Source organism: Stegostoma tigrinum, chromosome 5 (assembly GCF_030684315.1).
Source record: "Stegostoma tigrinum isolate sSteTig4 chromosome 5, sSteTig4.hap1, whole genome shotgun sequence".
Classification (NCBI taxonomy): domain Eukaryota; kingdom Metazoa; phylum Chordata; class Chondrichthyes; order Orectolobiformes; family Stegostomatidae; genus Stegostoma; species Stegostoma tigrinum.
In genome coordinates this window covers 130,603,144-130,623,483 of record NC_081358.1, presented here as the reverse complement: position 1 = coordinate 130,623,483, position 20,340 = coordinate 130,603,144, and the positions used below count along the sequence as shown (strand labels likewise).

Genomic DNA, 20,340 nt, shown 5'->3' with positions numbered 1-20,340 from the left:
TCACCCTAGCCCTAACCCTAACCATAACCCTCACCCTAACCCTCACCCTAACCTTAACCCCAACCCTCACCCTCACCCTAACCCTAACCGAATCCTAACTGCATCCCTAAACCTAACCCTAACCCAAACCTAAACCTAATCCTATTACTTATCCTTATCCTCACCCTAAACTTACCGCTAACACATACACTAATCCAAAACCTAATCCTCACCTGAACTCTAACACTAACTGTACCTGATCCCTTACCCTCACCAAAATCCTATTCCTAACACTAACCCTTACTAACCCTAACATTTATATTAACATTACACCTAACCTTCGCCCTCACCCTAACCCCAAACCTTATCCTAACCCTAACCATTACCCCAACCTAAGCCTTACCCTAACACCAACCCTAAACCTTCCTCTAACCCAAATCCTAATCCTAACACTGATGCCTACTAACTCTAACCCTAACCTAAACCCTAACTCCAACACATCCTTAGCCCTAACCCTAGCCCTATTTGGAAGCTCCACTGATGATCTCACCCAGCATAGTCACAAAACATCTGAACGAGAACAAGCCAGCTTTGCAAGCAAGTCAAGAATATCACCCAGAACCTGAGCTGTGTGTTTACTGTGTCATTTACTGTGTGTTTTGAAGTACAAACCCTCAGTTGTACATTATCTGTCCTCATGCTCATACTTGCCCCTTTATCTATTATCCCTGACTTTTGGTTCCTGACCCTTTCTATACTCTGTCCAAGAAGACAGATGAAGGCAAATCAGTAGATGTTTTCTACATGGACTGTTGCAAAGTTTTCAAAAACGTTCCACTGTTTAGATCATCTGCTAAGACAAGATCACATAGGATTCAGGGACACCTCACCAATTGAATACACAATTGACTTGACAGTGACAGAGGATGTTAGCAGAGGGTTTTTTGGATGAGAAACCTGTGAACAGCGGTGTTCCACAGCGATTGGTGCTGAGTTTACTCTTAGTTGTCATTTGTATAAATTATTTAGATGAAAATATAAAAGCTGTGATTAGTAAGTTTGCTGAAGGCACCAATATTGATGATACAGTATCCAGGGAAAAAAGGTTATCTAAGATTACAAAGACCATAAGACCATAAGACATAGGAGTGGAAATAAGGCCATTCAGCCCATCAAGTCCACTCCACCATTTAAATCATGGCTGATGGGCATTTCAACACCGCTTCCCTGCACTCTCCCCATAGCCCTTGATTCCTTTTGAGATCAAGAATTTGTCGATCTCTGCCTTGAAGGCATCCAACGTCCCGACCTCCACTGCACTCTGCAGCAATGAATTCCACAAGCTCACCACTCTCTGGCTGAAGTAATGTCGTCTCACTTCAGTTTTAAATTTACCCCCTCTAATTTTAAGGCTGTGCCCACGGGTCCTAGTCTCCCTGCCTAAGGGAAACAACTTCCTAGCATCCACCCCTTCTAAACCATACATTATCTTGTAAGTTTCTATTAGATCTCCCCTCAACCTTCTAAACTCTAATGAGTACAATCCCAGGCTCCTCAGCTGTTCATCATATGCGAAACCTACCATTCCAGGGATCATCCGTGCGAATCTCCGCTGGGCACGCTCCAGGGCTAGTATGTCCTTCCTGAGGTGTGGGGCCCAAAATTGGACACAGTATTCTAAATGGGGCCTAACTAGAACATTATAAAGCCTCAGAAGCACATCGCTGCTTTTATATTCCAACCCTCGAGATAAACGACAACAGTATATTCGCTTTCTTAATTACGGACTCTACCTGCAAGTTAACCTTTAGAGAATCCTGGACCAACACTCCCAGATCCCTTTGCACTTCTGATTTGCGAATTTTCTCACCATTTAAAAAATAGTCCATGCCTGTATTCTTTTTTCCAAAGTGCAAAACCTTACATTTACTCACATTGAATTTCATCAGCCATTTCCTGGACCACTCTCCTAAACTGTCTAAATCTTTCTGCAGCTTCCCCACCTCCTCAGTACTACCTGCCTGTCCACCTATCTTCATATCATCGGCAAACTTCACCAGAATGCCCCCAGTCCCTTCATCCAGATCATTAATATACAAGATGAACAGCTGTGGCCCCAACACTGAACCCTGCGGGACACTACTTGTCACCGATGAGCCATTCCAAAAAAGAGCCTTTTATCCCAACTCTCTGCCTTCTGTCAGACAGCCAATCCTCAATCAAAGCCAGTGGTTCACCACGAACACCATGGGCCCTCACCTTGCTCAGCAGCCTCCCGTGAGGCACTGTATCAAAGGCCTTTTGGAAGTCTAGATAGATAACATCTACTGGGTTTCCCTGGTCTAACATACTTGTTACCTCTTCAAAGAATTCTAACAGGCTTGTCAGGCACGACCTCCCCTTACTAAATCCATGCTGACTTGTTCTAATCTGACCCTGCACTTCCAGGAATTTAGAAATCACATCCTTGACAATGGATTCTAGAATTTTACCAACTACCGAGGTTAAGCTAATCGGCCTATAATTTTCCATCTTTTGCCTTGATCCTTTCTTAAACAAGGGAGTTACAACAGCAATTTTCCAATTATCTGGGACTTTCCCTGACTCCAGTGACCGTTGAAAGATCACGACCAAAGCCTCCGCTATTTCCTCAGCCACCTCCCTCAGAACTCTAGGATGTAGCCCATTGGGGCCAGGTGGTTTATTAATTTTTAGACCCTTTAGCTTTTCTAGCACTTTCTCTTTTGTAATGCCTACCGTAATCAACTCTGCCCCTGGCTCTCCCTAATTGTTGGGATACTACTCATGTCTTCCACTGTGAAGACTGACACAAAGTACTTATTAAGTTCTTCAGCTATTTCCTTATCTCCCATCACTAGCCTTCCAGCATCAATTTGGAGCGGCCCAATATCTACTTTTGCCTCTCGTTTGTTTCTTATGTATTGAAAGAAGCTTTTACTATCATTTCTAATATTACTAGCTAGCCTACCTTTATATATGACCTTCTCCTTCCTTATTGCTCTCTTTGTTATCCTCTGTCTGTTTTACTAGCCTACCCAATCTTCTGATTTCCCAGTGCTCTTGGCCACTTTATAGGTTGTCTTTTTTTCTTTGATATATTTCCTGACTTCCTTTGTCAGCCATGGCTGTCTAATCCCACCCCGGATAATCTTTCTTTTCTTTGGGATGAACCTCTGTACTGTGTCCTCAATTACACCAGAAACTCCTGCCATTGTGCTCTACTGTCTTCCCCGCTATGCTCTGCTTCCAGTCAATTTTCATCAATTCCTCTCTCATGCCCCTGTAATTACCTTTATTTAACTGTAGCACCATTACATCCGATTTTGCCTGCTCTCTTTCAAACTGCAGACTGAACTCTACCATATTATGATCGCTGCCTCCTAAGCGTTTCCTTACTTTAAGGTCTTTTATAAAGTCTGGCTCATTTCATAGCACTAAGTCCAGAATAGCCTGTTCCCTTGTGGGCTCCATCACAAGCTGTTCCAAAAAGCCATCCTGCAAACATTCCATGAATTCTCTTTCTTTGGATCCACGAGCAACATTATTCAGACAATCCACCCGCATATTGAAGTCCCCCATGATCACCGTGGCCTTACCTTTCTAACATGCCCTATTTATTTCTCGGTGCATCTTGCGCCCCTGGTCCTGGATCTTATTTAGCTTGATCAATGTACTAAGGAGTGGCAGATGGAATTTAGTTTTTATAAATTTGAGGCAGAAGTTACACAGTTAATGGTAGGGCCCTTGGAAGTGCTATCAAACAGATACCTAGCAATGTAGGTTCAGAGTTCCTTGAAAGTGGCATCACAGATAGACAGGGTACTGAAGAAGTCATTTGATGTGCTTTGTGCGTAGCTGGAGGAACACAGCAGGCCAAGCAGTATCTGAGGAGCAGGAAAGTTGACAGTTGGGTCCCAAAATGTCAACTTTCTTGCTCCTCTGTTGTCTGGCCCGCTGGGTTCCTCCAGCTCCATACCATGCTACCTCTGACTCCAGCATCTGCAGTCCCTGCTATCTCTCATTTGGCACGCTTGCCTTCATTGGTCAGAGCATTGGGTACAGGAGTTGGGATGTCATGTTGCACCTGCAGAGTACATTGGTGGGGCTACTTTTGGAATACTTACAATTCTGGTCCCTCTGCTATAGGAATGATTTTATTAAATTGGAAAGGGTGCAGAAAATATTTAGTCCCAGTGATACCTTTTGTAAAGGGTTTGAGATGTACGGAGAGGCTGAATAGGCCTTTCTCTTTTTTTTCCCTTAAGTGTAGGAGGCTGAGCATTGACCTTAAAGAGTTTAATAAAATCATGTGAGCCATAGATAAGGTGAAGCACCAAGGTCTTTCCCCAGGGTGGGAGAGTTCAAAAGCAGAGGGAATAGTTTTAAAGCAAGAGGGGGTAGCTTTGTAAAAGACCTGAGTGGTAACTTTTTCACACAGAGAGTGGTGCATGTGTGGAATGAACTACTAGAGGAAGTGGTGAAGTCTGGTAAAATTAGAACATTTGAAAGACATTTGGACAAGTACATGCATGGAAAGATTTAGAGCGAAATGGGTCAAATGCAAAGAAACACAACCAGTTTAGTTTTGGAAATCTGGTTGCATTGGGCAAGTTGGACTAAAGGGTCCGTTTCTATGCTGCATGATTCTGACTCTGTAACCTTGGTTGATCCGTCCCCCCACTTAACATTTTTCCACAATTTTCCATACGACTGAAATATCCCATCCCATCCCATCGGAACAGAATCTAAAGGCTGTTTAGTCTGAGTCTGCATCTGTTCTGTGTCTGAGTCTGACTCCCATTGAGTCTGCATTGGTTAACCCTAACCATCTCTTTTCTTTTGTACTTTTAGATTTTGGGATCTTTACTGTGAGGGGCCTGGGTGCTAAATTCTGAATCACACAGGAATGCTCCTGACCTTAACTATAGTCGTGGAGAGGGATAGGAGAGACTGTATGGGGAAGTATTTAATTGCGGGAGGGGGAATTACAATGCTATTAGATAAGAACTGTGGAGCATCGATTGGGATCAGATGTTCTCAGGGAAATGTATGACAGAAATATGGAGGTTGTTTCGGGAGCAGTTGCTACAGGTACTGGATATGTTTGTCCCACTGAGGCAAGGAAGGGCTGGTAAGATGAAGGAACCTTGGATGTCAAGACGTGTAGAACATCTAGTCAAGAGGAGATAGGAAGCAAGGGTCAGATAGGGCTCTAGAGGTCTACAACGTAGCCAGGAAGGAACTGAAGAATGGACTTAGGAGGGCTAGAAGGGTACATGAAAAAGCTTTGTCCGGTAGGATTAACGAAAACCCCAAGGTGTTCTACACTTTTGTGAGGAACAAGAGGATGGCCAGAGTGAGGGTAGAGCCAACCAGGGATAGTGGAGGGAACTTGTGCGCAGATTCAGAGGAGGTAGGGGAGGTCCTTAATGAATACTTTGCTTCAATATTCACCAATGAGAGGGACCTTGACATTTGTGAGGACAGCATGAAACAGGCTGATATGTTTGAACAGGTTGATATTAGGAAGAAGGATGTGCTAGAAAGTTTGAAAAACATGAGGATAGACAAGACCCCTGGGCCAGATGGGATATACCCAAGGTTTTATTGAGAAGTGAGGGAAGAGATTGCTGCTCCTTTGGCAATGATCTTTGCACCCTCACTGTCCATTGGAGTAGTGCCAGAAGATTGGAGGGTGGCAAATGTCACTCCCTTGTTCAATAAAAGGAATAGGGGTAATCTTGAGAATTATAGACCAGTCAGTCTTACTTCTGTGGTGGGCAAATTATTGGAGAGGATTCTGCGATATAGTATTTATGATTATTGCTTGATTAGAAATAGTCAGCATGGCTTTGAGAGGGGCAGGTCATGCCTCATAAACCTTACTGAATTCTTTGAGAATGTGACAAAAATGTTGATGAGGGTAGAGCAGTGGTGTGGTGTACATGGATTTTAGCAAGGCATTTGTTAAGGTTCCCCATGGTAGGCTCACTCAGAAAGTAAGGAGGCATGGGATTCAGGGAAATTTGACTTTCTGGATATAGAAGTGGCTGTCAAATAGAAGACAAAGGGTGGTAGTAGATAGAAAGTATTTAGCCTGGAGATCGGTGGCCAGTGGTGTTCTGCAGGGATCTGCTCTTTGTGATCTTTATAAATGACTTGAATGAGGAAGTGAAGGGATGGGTTAGTAAATTTGCCAATGACACGAAGGTTGGTGGAATTGTGGATAGTATAGAGGGCTGTTGTAGGTTGCAATGGGACATGGACATGATGCAGAGCTGGGCAAAGAAATGGCGGTTGGGATTGAACCTTGAAAAGTGTGAAGTGATTCATTTTGGCAGGTTGAATTTGAATGCAAAATACAGGGTTAATGGTAGGATTCCCAGCAGTGTAGAGGAACAGAGGGATCTCGGGGTCCAGGTCCATAGATCCCTCAAAGTTGCAACCCAAGCTGATAGGGTTGTTAAGAAGGTGTATGGTGTGTTGGCCTTCATTGGCAGAAGAATTGAGTTTAAGAGCCACAAGGTTATGCTACAGCTCTATAAAGCTCTGGTTAGGCCACACTTGGAATATGCTGATCAGAGATAATGGGAACTGCAGATGCTGGAGAATCCAAGATAACAAAGTGTGGAGCCAGATGTACACAGCAGGCCAAGCAGCATCTCAGGAGCACAAAAGCTGAGATGCTGCTTGGCCTGCTGTGTTTATCCGGCTCCATGCTTTGTTATCTTGGAATATTCTGTTCAGTTCTGGTCACTTCATTGTAAAAAGGACGTGGAAGCTTTAGAGAGGGTGCAGAGGAGATTTATCAGGATGTTACCAGGGCTGGAGGGCAGGTCTTATGAGGAAAGGCTGAAGGAACTAGGGCTTTTCTCATTGGAGCGAAGAAGGGTGAGAGGTGGCTTGATAGAGGTGTACAAGATGATGAGAGGCATAGATAGAGTGGATAGTCAGAGACTTTTTTCCCAGGGTGGAAATGACTATGACAAGGGGGCATAATTTTTAGGTGATTGGAGGAAGGTATAGGGGAGATGTCAGAGGTAGTTTCCTTACACATAGAGTGGTGGGCGTGTGGAATGTGCTGCCGGCAGTGGCAGTGGAGTCAGATACTTTAGAGAATTTTAAGTGACTCTTGGATAGGCACATGGAGGATAGTAAAATGTAGGGTATGCAGGGTAGTTTGATCTTAGGAGGATAATAGGTCGGCACAACATTGTGGGCTGAAAAGCCTGCACTGTGCTGTACTGTTCTTTGTTCTATGTTCTATGTGCTGTGTTGTTCTATGTTTTAAGTTCTATGAATACCCTTTTGATGCATGCATCAATGTACTGTTGACTCGGGGCAGTTGAAAGTAATGTTACAATTTGGCTACATCTTCTGGACAATTGCCATCTGTTTCTAATAGATTGGCTAAGTCCCAACACTGATAGAATTTAAACAGCAGTAAACAGAAACATCGACTGGAGGGTGGAGGTTTCTTTATCATCAAAATGAGGTTACAGATTCTTAATAACAAAGCTTTCACTCAATGCAGACAAAAAACTATTTTAGATTTAAATCCATATGGTATTTGCAGTTCTTCAGATTTACTTTCAAAAATAAATCTCGCTCGTGGTTAACAGGTTTGAGTTTCCCACCAGTCACCAGGAGCACAGGATGGTCCCCAAAAAAGATCAACGGCCAGAAAGATCTCCACCTGAAAAAGTACAGTGAGGAATTGAATAATATCAATGAATCTGAAAATAGTTTTTCAAAGGCATCGTGTAAATCGTTACAAACAAACATTACTCTAGGTCAAGTTGACATAAGGAAGGAGCAAGTGTCAGGTATCCTAAAAGACATTGAGGTGGACAAGTCCCCAGGTCCGGATGGGATCTATCCTAGGTTACTGAGGAAAGCGAGATAGGAAATAGCCGGGGCTTTAACAGATATCTTTGCAGCATCCTTAGACACAGGTGAGGTCCCAGAGGACTGGAGACTTGCTATTGTTGTCCCCTTGTTTAAGAAGGGCAGCAAGGATAATCCAGGTAATTATCGACTGGTGAGCCTGACGTCAGTAGTAGGGAAGCCACTGGAGAAGATACTGAGGGATAGGATCTATTCCCATTTGGAAGAAAATGGACTTATCAGTGATAGGCAACATGGTTCTGTGCAGGGAAGGTCATGTCTTGCCAACTTAATAGAATTCTTTGAGGACGTGACAAAGTTGATTGATGAGGGAAAGGCTGTAGATGTCATATACATGGACTTCAGTAAGGCGTTTGATAAGGTTCCCCATGGCAGGCTGATGGAGAAAGTGAACTCACATGGGGTCCAGGATGGATAAAAAACTGGCTAGGCAACAGGAGACAGAGGGTGGTAGTAAAAGGGAGTTTCTCAAATTGGAGACCTGTGACCAGTGGTGTTCCACAGGGATCTGTGCTGGGACCACTGTTGTTTGTGATATATGTCAATGATCTGGAGGAAGGTATAGGTGGTCTGATGAGCAAGTTTGCTGATGACACTAAGATTGGTGGAGTAGCTGATAGTGAAGGGGACTGTCAGAGATTACAGCAGAATATAGATAGACTGGAGAGTTGGGCAGATAAATGGCAGATGGAGTCCAATCCGGGCAAATGTGAGGTGATGCATTTTGGAAGATCAAATTCAAGGGTGAACTATACAGTAAATGGAAAAGTCCTAGAGAAAATTGATGAACAGAGAGATCTGGGTGTTCAGGTCCATTGGTCCCTGAAAGTGACAACGCAGGTCAATAGGGTGGTCAAGGCAGCATACGGCGTGCTTTCCTTCATTGGACGGGGTATTGAGTACAAGAGTTGGCAGGTCATGTTGCAGTTGAATAGGATTGTGGTTCAGCCACATTTGGAGTACTGTGTGCAGTTCTGGTCGCCACATTACCAAAAGGATGTGGATGCTTTGGAGAGGGTGCAGAGGAGGTTCACCAGGATGGGTGCTAGCTATGAAGAGAGGTTGAGTAGATTAGGGTTATTTTCTTTAGAAAGACGGAGATTGAGGGGGGACCTGACTGAGGTCTACAAGATCATGAGGGGTATAGACAGGGTGGATAGCAAAAAGCTCTTTCCCAGAGTGGGGGACTCAATTACTAGGAGTCATAAGTTCAAAGTGAGAGGAGGAAAGTTTATGGGAGATATGCGTGGAAAGTTCTTTACACAGAGGGTGGTGAGTGCCTGGAATACGTTGCTAGCGGAGGTGGTAGACGCAGACACATTAGCGTCTTTTAAGATATATTTGGACAGGTACATGGATAGGCAGGGAGCAAGTGGACACAGACCATTAGAAAATAGATGACAGGTTAGACAGAGGATCTTGATCGGTGCAGGCTTGAAGGGCCGAAGGGCCTGTTCCTGTGCTGTAGGTTTCTTTGTTCTTTGTTCTATTGGCTGCTCTCTTCCTAATTTTGCCAGTTTGTTTATAACTGTCTGTAGTCTGTCACTATCTTTTTCATTGCTACATCAGTCAAAGGCACTCTGTTATAATTTGATAGAGAGTGAATCTCTTGGTACCCAGTCTGCCATGCCTTTATAGAACATAGAACATAGAACATAGAACAGTACAGCACAGAACAGGCCCTTCAGCCCACAATGTTGTGCCGACCATTGATCCTCATGTATGCACCCTCAAATTTCTGTGACCATATACATGTCCAGCAGTCTCTTAAATGACCCCAATGACCTTGCTTCCACAACTGCTGCTGGCAACGCATTCCATGCTCTCACAACTCTCTGCGTAAAGAACCTGCCTCTGACATCCCCTCTATACTTTCCACCAACCAGCTTAAAACTATGACCCCTCGTGCTAGCCATTTCTGCCCTGCGAAATAGTCTCTGGCTATCAACTCTATCTATGCCTCTCATTATCTTGTATACCTCAATTAGGTCCCCTCTCCTCCTCCTTTTCTCCAATGAAAAGAGACCGAGCTCAGTCAACCTCTCTTCATAAGATAAGCCCTCCAGTCCAGGCAGCATCCTGGTAAACCTCCTCTGAACACTCTCCAAAGAATCCACATCTTTCCTATAATAGGGCGCCCAGAACTGGACGCAGTATTCCAAGTGCGGTCTAACCAAAGTTTTATAGAGCTGCAACAAGATCTCACGACTCTTAAACTCAATCCCCCTGTTAATGAAAGCCAAAACACCATATGCTTTCTTAACAACCCTGTCCACTTGGGTGGCCATTTTAAGGGATCTATGTATCTGCACACCAAGATCCCTCTGTTCCTCCACGCTACCAAGAATCCTATCCTTAATCCTGTACTCAGCTTTCAAATTCGACCTTCCAAAATGCATCACCTCGCATTTATCCAGGTTGAACTCCATCTGCCACCTCTCAGCCCATCTCTGCATCCTGTCAATGTCCCGCTGCAGCCTACAACAGCCCTCTACACTGTCAACGACACCTCCGACCTTTGTGTCGTCTGCAAACTTGCTGACCCATCCTTCAATTCCCTCGTCCAAGTCATTAATAAAAATTACAAACAGTAGAGGCCCAAGGACAGAGCCCTGTGGAACTCCACTCACCACTGACTTCCAGGCAGAATATTTTCCTTCTACTACTACTCGCTGTCTTCTGTTGGCCAGCCAATTCTGTATCCAAGCAGCTAAGTTCCCCTGTATCCCATTCCTCCTGACCTTCTGAATGAGCCTACCATGGGGAACCTTATCAAATGCCTTACTGAAGTCCATATACACCACATCCACAGCTCGACCCTCATCAACTTTTCTAGTCACATCCTCAAAAAACTCGATAAGGTTTGTAAGGCATGACCTACCCCTCACAAAGCATGGCTGTTGGTTTATTTTTGTGATGGAGTTTAACAATGAAGTATGAGTGTCATTCTGGAATCACCACCATTATTTGTCAGAGAGAAAGTGGAAACTTATTTGCATGTGGCAATTATGACAGAAAAGAGAAACTGTTCAAACATTGGCTGCAACTGAATTTCAGGTGAGCAAGATTTTTAGGACTCTTTTAAAAAGCTTGGATTCAGTTTGAAGGAGACCTGATTAATGTGAAGTATATTGTTTTTGATTGATTAAGGAAATAAATTGCTTCAATGAAAGAGTTTACCTTGAGACCATGAGAGTTTTGTTACACTTATCCATTCAGTATTCAAACCTGAGAAAGTTTAATGTAACCCAGTGTGGAGCTGGAGGAACACAGTGGGCCAGGCAATATCAGAGGACAGGAAAATTGACCTTTCAGGTCAGGAGCCTTCTTCAGAAATGGGGGAGGGGGAAGGGAGACCAGAAATGAATAGAGAGGAGGGGTGGGGCTGGGGAAGGTAGGTTGGATGGTCATAGGTGAGTGCAGGTAGGAAGTGATAGGGATTGGTCAGTGAGGCAGGAGGGACACAGAGGTGGAAGAGAAGATGGACAGGTTGTTTCAGGTGAAGGAGGCGGTGCTGAGAGGGAGAGTTGGATGTAGGATAAGGCCAGGGGTGGGGAGATTTTAAAACTGGCGAAGTCCATGTTTAGCCCATTGGGCTGTAGGCTCCAGAGGCAGAATGTGAGGTGCTGCTCCTCCAATTTGTGAGTTGTGTCACTGTGACACTGGAGGAGGCCCAGGATGGACATGTCGCCCAGGGAGTGGGAAGGGAAGTTAAAATGGTTCGCAACTGGAAGGTGGTGCTGTTGGTCGTGAACAGAGCACAGGCGCTCCACAAAGTTTAAGGTCTAAGTTGTGAATTTTCAAGGAATAGGCTACAGATTAAAGAGGCGAGGGAAGTGTCTCTAGATACTATATAACCATAACATGCTGTGGAATAGCTAGCCTTTGTACCTGCGGTATATTTTGAGAATTCACAATCTTTCTTTTGTCAGTAATAAACTTCTGTTTTAATATCAAGAACACTGCTGCAGATTTAGTTTTGTTTCAGCAAGAAACCATTTTGTGTTTTGGGTCAGTTGTGACTGCATCTCACGATCATGTAATCAGAGAGGAAGAAGAGTCTGATAAAATAAGGTGGTGACTTGGAAATCCTGTCAGTGGATATTGTTTCTGAGAATTTAAATAAAGGATAGAGGTAAAGAGATTGAGGCTGAAATGTAAAGGCCATAGTCTTTAATTGAAATGCGCGAAGTGGACCACAAGCAGTGTTTCCTGTGTAAACCGCTGGTACGTACTACAGTTCTGAGGTTGGGGTAAAACATTGGCACTATCCACTCCCTTTGGCAGTACGGTCTCAAAGTGCTAAAGAGCCTGTCATGTGCTGTATCAACCAAATGAGCAATTATTCTGTCTCCTCGCCATCAGAAACTGCCTTTCCCTCTGAATTAAAATAAAACACTAATACAAGGTCCAGAAGCTGGCCAGCTGTAACTGAGCACTGTGCTGAGAAAGTCATGTGAGAGCTACACAGAGTAATTCAGTGCTGAATGGGAAAGAGAGAGAGAAGATGACAGCCTCCAAATAAGCAGTGAAGTGACAGACCAAATCAAGTCATAAGGTACATATCCAGATAAACATAAATATAGTCATTGCTAATGCCTGAGCTGTGCTGTCCCTGTGCCTAAAGGATCCCTCCAGGAACATTAGGTCACAGGTGTCTCTGTGCAGTAAAATGGGGAGAGCCTGACGTGGGCCCAGGATGGGGGGAGGGAGGGGGTGTAGTGTCACTCTGGGAGGGGGAAATGTGGTCAGGCAGGGTCAGCCTGGGAGGGGGTCAGGGTCAGGAGTCAGTGGAGGATATGGTTTTGGAGACCATTGGTCTGGGAGCAGGCATGTTGAGGCTGGTAGGTTGTTGAAAGGGACAGATGCTACTGAGTGATCATGGAGTACAGATGATAGTATTGTGACTGTTTTATTTGATGCCGAGTCAAGTGTTCAGCCCCTGACAGGTATGTGCTGTGATTCCATGTCAGGAATCTGCAATGTCCAGTCTCTGGGTGAAGAGCAAAATAGGAAGTTGTGCATGAATAAGGCAAATTGAGCTTAAAACGTGGAAATAAGGTATCCAACTCAATGCCAAGATTTTGATAGGGTTTGTGTGGAAAATTGGGAAACTACTTCCCAATGTGAAGAATCTGATTTTTCATTTCTATTCTTTTCACCACCTTTTCTGACCTTTACTCAAACCACAACAGGGAGGAGAACATGCTTATAGCACATCTCAGTTTGCACTCGTACAAAGATAATATCAATATTTAACAAAGTGTGGAGCCGGATGAATACAGCAGGCCAAGCACTATCTTAGGAGCCCAAAAGCTGATGTTTCGGGCCCTAACCCCTTTTCTGATGAAGGCTCTAGGCCCGAAGCGTCAACTTTTGTGCTCCTAAGATGCTGCTTGGCCTGCTGTATTCATCCACACTTTGTTATCTCGGATTCTCCAGCATCTGCAGTTCCCATTGTCTCTCAATATTTGACATTTCACCATTTGCCAAAACTGCACTTTTTGTCCAATTTCCGAAATAAATGGAAATTCTCTCCAACCAGTTATTTGGAAGACTGGGGCCATTGCTTTGATCCTCACAATTCTATTGTCTCAGCCAGGGTTCCCTGTTTGGGGATGTTACTTTGGTCCAATCAGGAACTCTTATTCTATGATGACCACCTGGCTGACATCATCACAATCACTCCAGTTACTAATGTGAAACCAGATACAACATTTCTGGAAAAAAAAGACATCTTGAGCTCAAGGCATATGCAAGAAAAACATTATATATGGCAAGAGAAACAGGGTGCTGAGTTGATTCAACTTGAACAAGAATGGTGCCATGGCGAGTACCAAGCACCCCAAAACTTGTGCTTAAATTCAAGAATGCTGAATCCAGTCTGTTCACAATGATTAACTCCACATTATTTCACAAGACTGGATTTAAAATAGCTTCCTTCTTAACTAATACTAGACTAAAATGAAAGTGGAGTCTGACTGGTAAAACTACAGGACAGCAATGTATGATTTTAAGTAAAAGATGGTTTAGATATAGGTTAGGCACACTCCAACATTGGTTAAAGATAATGGAGCTGCAGCTAGTGGTACCAAGAATAAAGGTTTATGATCACATCAGATGAATTCTTCAACTAAGAGCCAGGACAAATGCAATTGGCTGGGAGTGGAGGTGAGGGGGAATGTAAATCAAGCAAACACAATTTAGGAGCCCAGTTGCACCCTTAAGCTCGTTTCCCCCACTCAATAAGATCATTACTGATCTGATCGGAATCTCAAATCCTTCCTCATCTCTCCCAAATAGCTTATGGCAGAACTCTTTCCTTTATTGCCTTGTGTAAGCCAGGTCTAACATGGTCTCCAAGTGATAATCTGATGTGGTGACTGGTGCTTATCAGACATACTTTCCATTGGCTGAGTCGGATGTTTCAGTGTAGTGTTTACTAGGGCACAGGGATCAAAGAGCTGAGTGTACATTATAAATGTGCCCTGGCACTTACCCTGACAGCTGCTGCACTCACAGCTGAGAATTACGGGCAGAACAACAGGCTCCACATCTCCATTGTCACATTGCAAATTCATGAACTGTACTGGCCGTTCAGGATCAAGCCGATAACTGCAACAATCGCAGACACTCTGCAGGTAAGGCTCCTGCAACACAATACAATCAGTTGCATCCAGATACAAAACATGACATTGTTTTCAAATTTTATTCATTTACTGTGGATGTTACTGGCAGCTCCGTTTATTGCCTAGAGAGCAGTTAAGAGTCAACGACATGGTTGGGGTCTGAAGTCACGTAGCACAGACCAATAATTTGTAATTTCGCCTCAGCTCCCCATGTGCCCTCAGCAGAACCTCATTCTTCTTTTTACTAATTTTATTGGTACCTACATGGACCACTGGATAACTAGGCTTTCCCCCCTCCCACTCCAAATTCCTCTGCAGCCCAGATTACATTTCCTGAACCTGGGCACCAGACAGGCAATATAGACTTTGAGACACTTGATCCTGGCCAAAGAGAACTGTGTCTGTTCTCATGACTATATTATCCCCAATTTACAGCTATGTTTCTTCCCCCACCCCCACCAAAATACCCTCAATGTGAAAATAACCTGTGATAGTTACGTTAGCAACTACTACCAAGCAATGAGCTTGCACTTTTCCTCAGCTTCTTGACCCATAGACTGCAATCAATGAAGACCAACAACAGCACTTCCTCCACAATAATTCTCAACACTAGCACCCCAGAAGGATATGATTTTAGCCCACTACTGTAGCCCCTGTACGCCATGACTGTGTGGCCAAATTCTGTACAAACACTATTTAGTTTGCTGACAACACCACCTTGGTAGGCCAGATATCAAACAATGATGAGTCAGAATAATGGAAGGAGATAGATTGGTGGAGTGATGCAATGATAATAATCTGTCTTTCAATGTTGACAAAATATAAGAACTGATTCAGAGATAATAGAAACTGCAGATGCTGGAGAATCCGAGATAACAAAGTGTGGAGCTGGTTGAACACAGCAGGCCAAACAGCATCTTAGGAGCAGGAAAGCTGACATTTTGGGCCTACACCCTTCATCAGAAATTCGGGAGGGGAAGAGGGTTCTGAAATAAATAGGGAGAGAGGGGAGGGTGGATCAAAGATGATAAAGGAGAAGATAGGTGGAGAAGAGACAGGCAAGTTAAAGTAAAGGTGAGTGTAGCTGCAGAGGTAGGGAGAAGATAGGTCAGTCCAGGGAGGACGGACAGGTCAAGGGGGCGGGATGAGGTTAGTAGGTAGGAAATGGAGGTGGGGTTTGAGGTGGGAGGAGGGGATAGGTGAGAAGAAGCGCAGGTTAGGCAGGTGGGGACGAACTGGACTGGTTTTGGGATGCAGTGGGGGGAGGGGAGATTTTAAAGGTTGTGCGATCCACATTGATACCATTGGGCTGCAGGGTTCCCAAGCGGAATATGAGTTACTGTTCCTGCAATCTTCGGGTGGCATCGTAGTGGCACTGCAGGACGCCCAGGATGGACATGTCGTCTGAGGAATGGGAGGGGCAGTTGAAATGGTTTGCTGAAATGGTGCAGTTGTTTATTGCAAACTGAGCGTAGGTGTTCTGCAAAGTGGTCCCCAAGCCTCTGCTTGGCTTCCCCGACATAGAGGAGGCCACTACGGGTACAGTGGATGCAGTATTCCAAATTGGCAGATGTGCAGGTGAACAGGGAAAAGTGCTGGGTGTGGTGGGGTTGGAGGGGAGTGTGGAGTGGGCAAGGGAGTCACGGAGGGAGTGGTCCCTCCGGAAAGCAGACAAGGGTGGGGAGGGAAAAATGCTTTTTAACAGAAAGTATAAGAACTGGTTGTTGATTTCAGTAAGAAAGGAGGAGGACGCACCCCTATCTACATAACAGAGTTGAAGCTGAGAGATGGAAAGCAACAAGTTCCTAGGAGTGATAATCATCACCAATCTGTCTTGGACTTCCCATGTAGATGTGACAATCATGAAGACACAACAACACCTCTTCTTCCTCAGGTGGCTTAGGAAATTTGGCATGTCCATAAGGAGCCTCACCAACCTTTACAGATGCACCCAAGAAAAAGCATTCTATCTGGGAGCTTAATGGGCTACTACAGCAACTGCTCTGCCCAGGGTCATAGAAACTACAGAAAATTGTGTACACAGCCCAGACCATCATGTAAGCCAACCTCTTATCCATGGACTCTATTAAGATGGCTCGCTACTGCGGTAAGGCGGCCACCGTCATCAAAGACCTCTCCCACCCTGATAATGGTCTTCTACAACCGCTTCCATCAGGCAGAGGATGCAGAAGCTTGAACACATGCACATCAAGTTCAAGAGCAGCTTCTTCCCTGTTATTAGACTGAGGAATGGATGTCTCTAATTTCAAATAATGTTGATCTTGCTAATGGTGATCTTGCTTTATGCACATCCTGTGCAGTATAACCTGTATGCCTCTCTCTGTCTAAGCACCCTATGATCTGTACGGGTGATAATGGGAACTGCAGATGCTGGAGAATCCAAGATAACAAAGCGTGGAGCTGGATGAACACAGCAGGCCAAGCAGCATCTCAGGAGCACAAAAGCTGACATTTCGGGCCTAGACCCTTCATCACAGCGAGCACTCTCTGAAGAAGTCAAAACGGCTTTGTGAGGGGTAGGTCATGCCTTACAAACCTTATCGAGTTTTTTGAGGATGTGACTAGAAAAGTTGATGAGGTTCGAGCTGTGGATGTGGTGTATATGGACTTCAGTAAGGCATTTGATAAGGTTCCCCATGGTAGGCTCATTCAGAAGGTCAGGAGGAATGGGATACAGGGGAACTTAGCTACTTGGATACAGAATTGGCTGGCCAACAGAAGACAGCGAGTGGTAGTAGAAGGAAAATATTCTGCCTGGAAGTCAGTGGTGAGTGGAGTTCCACAGGGCTCTGTCCTTGGGCCTCTACTGTTTGTAATTTTTATTAATGACTTGGACGAGGGGATTGAAGGATGGGTCAGCAAGTTTGCAGACGACACAAAGGTCGGAGGTGTCGTTGACAGTGTAGAGGGCTGTTGTAGGCTGCAGCGGGACATTGACAGGATGCAGAGATGGGCTGAGAGGTGGCAGATGGAGCTCAACCTGGATAAGTGCGAGGTGATGCATTTTGGAAGGTCAAATTTGAAAGCTGAGTACAGGATTAAGGATAGGATTCTTGGCAGCGTGGAGGAACAGAGGGATCTTGGTGTGCAGATACATAGATCCCTTAAAATGGCCACCCAAGTGGACAGGGTTGTTAAGAAAGCATATGGTGTTTTGGCTTTCATTAACAGGGGGATTGAGTTTAAGAGTCGTGAGATCTTGTTGCAGCTCTATAAAACTTTGGTTAGACCGCACTTGGAATACTGCGTCCAGTTCTGGGCACCCTATTATAGGAAAGATGTGGATGCTTTGGAGAGGGTTCAGAGGAGGTTTACCAGGATGCTGCCTGGACTGGAGGGCTTATCTTATGAAGAGAGGTTGACTGAGCTCGGTTTCTTTTCATTGGAGAAAAGGAGGAGGAGAGGGGACCTAATTGAGGTATACAAGATAATGAGAGGCATAGATAGAGTTGATAGCCAGAGCCTATTTCGCAGGGCAGAAATGGCTAGCACGAGGGATCATAGTTTTAAGCTGGTTGGTGGAAAGTATAGAGGGGATGTCAGAGGCAGGTTCTTTACGCAGAGAGTTGTGAGAGCATGGAATGCGTTGCCAGCAGCAGTTGTGGAAGCAAGGTCATTGGGGTCATTTAAGAGACTGCTGGACATGTATATGGTCACAGAAATTTGAGGGTTCATACATGAGGATCAATGGTCGGCACAACATTGTGGGCTGAAGGGCCTGTTCTGTGCTGTACTGTTCTATGTTCTATGTTCTAAGAAGGGTCTAGGCCCGAAACGTCAGTTTTTGTCCTCCTGAGATGCTGCTTGGCCTGCTGTGTTCATCCAGCTCCACACTTTGTTATCTATGATCTGTATGGCCTTGTTTTCTATGATTTGTCAGTCCTGCTTACAAAACAAAGCTTTTCGTTGTACTTCTGTACATGTGACAACAATAGATCAAATCAAATTCCTCTCTTTTGTGCTGGGCCCTTGGTCCTGGATTTAAGTTTATCCATTTAAAAAAATTACAAACTAGGAGCCAAAAAAGCAAGCAAAAAGCATCTCTTCCCCTCAGCACCAAATTCCCATGCTGCCCCCAATTTCCTTGAAGTAACTCCTCGTTTGGACTGTATCTCACTCCAGATGCGATCTCTTCTTCTGGGCCTTTTGAAACTGACTGAAATATTCTCCCACTGAAACTTGACTCACTTGATCACTGTCATTTCCAAGGGCCAAATCCAACAATGCATCCTTCCTGTTAAACAGAACATATAATGCTGCAGGAAACACTCCCTAACAGTCCAGGAACACTTTCTCCTTACTGCCCCTCACACTGTCAGTATCCTAGGCTATGTTTGAGTATCTAAAGTCCTTTTTATAAGTATTCTACAATGTTGACATTTCTCGAGAAGTTCCTCACAAATTTATTGAGCGTCAAAAGCGAAAAGCAAGGCTAGATGGTCTTTAATGCTAGGAGTGTAATAGGTAAGACTAATGAGCTAATGGTGTAGATTGATACATGGGAGTGTGATATTGTTGCCACCACTAAAAGTGAGCTAATCCCAATCTCCTGTACTTCCCCTTTATCCTTGAATATTATGATATTTGAAGTACTTGTCCATATTCCAGACTCCCACCACCGACAGAGTGAAAAGGATTTTCCCAATTCTCTCTGAATCTTCTGCCCTTACCCTAAAACTATGCCCCTCTTGTGATTGACCCCTCAACAAAGGGGAACAGCTGCTGTCTATTCACCCTGTAGTATCTTATACACCTCAATCATGACCCCGGTCAGTCTTCGCTGCTCTAAGTAAAACAATCCAAGCCTTGTCTAGTCTCTCCTTATCCTCAATTTTCCCATCCCACGCAACATCCCAGTGAACCTCCTCTGTACCAACTCTCATGCTATCACATTCTTCCTGTAGTGGGATGACAGAACTACAGACAGTACTTCATCTGGGGCCTGACCAATGCTCTGTACAATTCTAACTTCACTGACTTGCTCTGTATTCTATGCCATGACTGATCAAGTAGAGGTGCCGATGTTGGATTGGAGTGGACAAAGTCAGAAGTAACATGACACGGGGTTTAGTCTGAAAGATTTGAAATCACATGCTTTCAGAGTGCTGTTCCTTCATCAGGTGAAAGAGTGATTTCACCTGACAGAGGAGTACGTAGAACATAAAACACAGAACATTACAGCACAGTACAGGCCCTTCGGCTCTCGATGTTGTGCCGACCTGTCATACCAATCCAAAGCCCATCTAACCTATACTATTCCATGTACATCTATATGCTTGTCCAATGACGACTTAAATGTACTTAAAGTTGGCGAATCTACTACCGTTGCAGGCAAAGCATTCCATTCCCTTACTGCTATTAGTGCTCCAAAAGTTTGTGATTTCAAATAAACCTGCTGGACTCTAGCCTGATGTCATGTGACTTTTGATTTTTTAACTAGGCTACTTAATTTCTCTGTTACTTTGGGGATTTTTGAATAATTGGCCAAGATCCCTCTGTTCCTGTAAGCTACCCAGTGTTCTATCATTCATTAAATACTCCCTCATCTTGTTTCTTCTTCCAAAGTGAATCACCTCACACTTATCAGGATTAAATACCATCTGCCACTGCTCTGCCCATCTCAACAAGCCAAGTTATTGGAGAGGATACTGAGGGACAGGATCAACCAACATTTGGATAGTCAGGGTCTGATTAGGGACAGTCAGCATGGATTGGTGCGCAGGATGTCTTGCCTGGCAAACCTTTTATAGCTTTTTGTAGAGGTAACCAAAGGGATAGGTGA

At 44.4% G+C, this 20,340-nt stretch overlaps 1 protein-coding gene across 1 annotated transcript in view; it reads right to left on the bottom strand.

The window, feature by feature from the left end:
* Positions 1-7,474: 7,474 nt before the first annotated feature.
* sspo (SCO-spondin) overlaps positions 7,475-20,340 on the bottom strand; it is a 517,250-nt gene continuing 504,384 nt past the window's right edge. Inside the window, exons 108-109 of the mRNA XM_059646360.1 lie at positions 14,408-14,558; positions 7,475-7,696 (exon numbers count right to left, since the gene is read on the bottom strand). Of these exons, the coding sequence (XP_059502343.1) occupies positions 7,674-7,696; positions 14,408-14,558 (174 nt within the window). The 3' untranslated portion in view covers positions 7,475-7,673. The remainder of the gene's footprint in view (positions 7,697-14,407; positions 14,559-20,340) is intronic.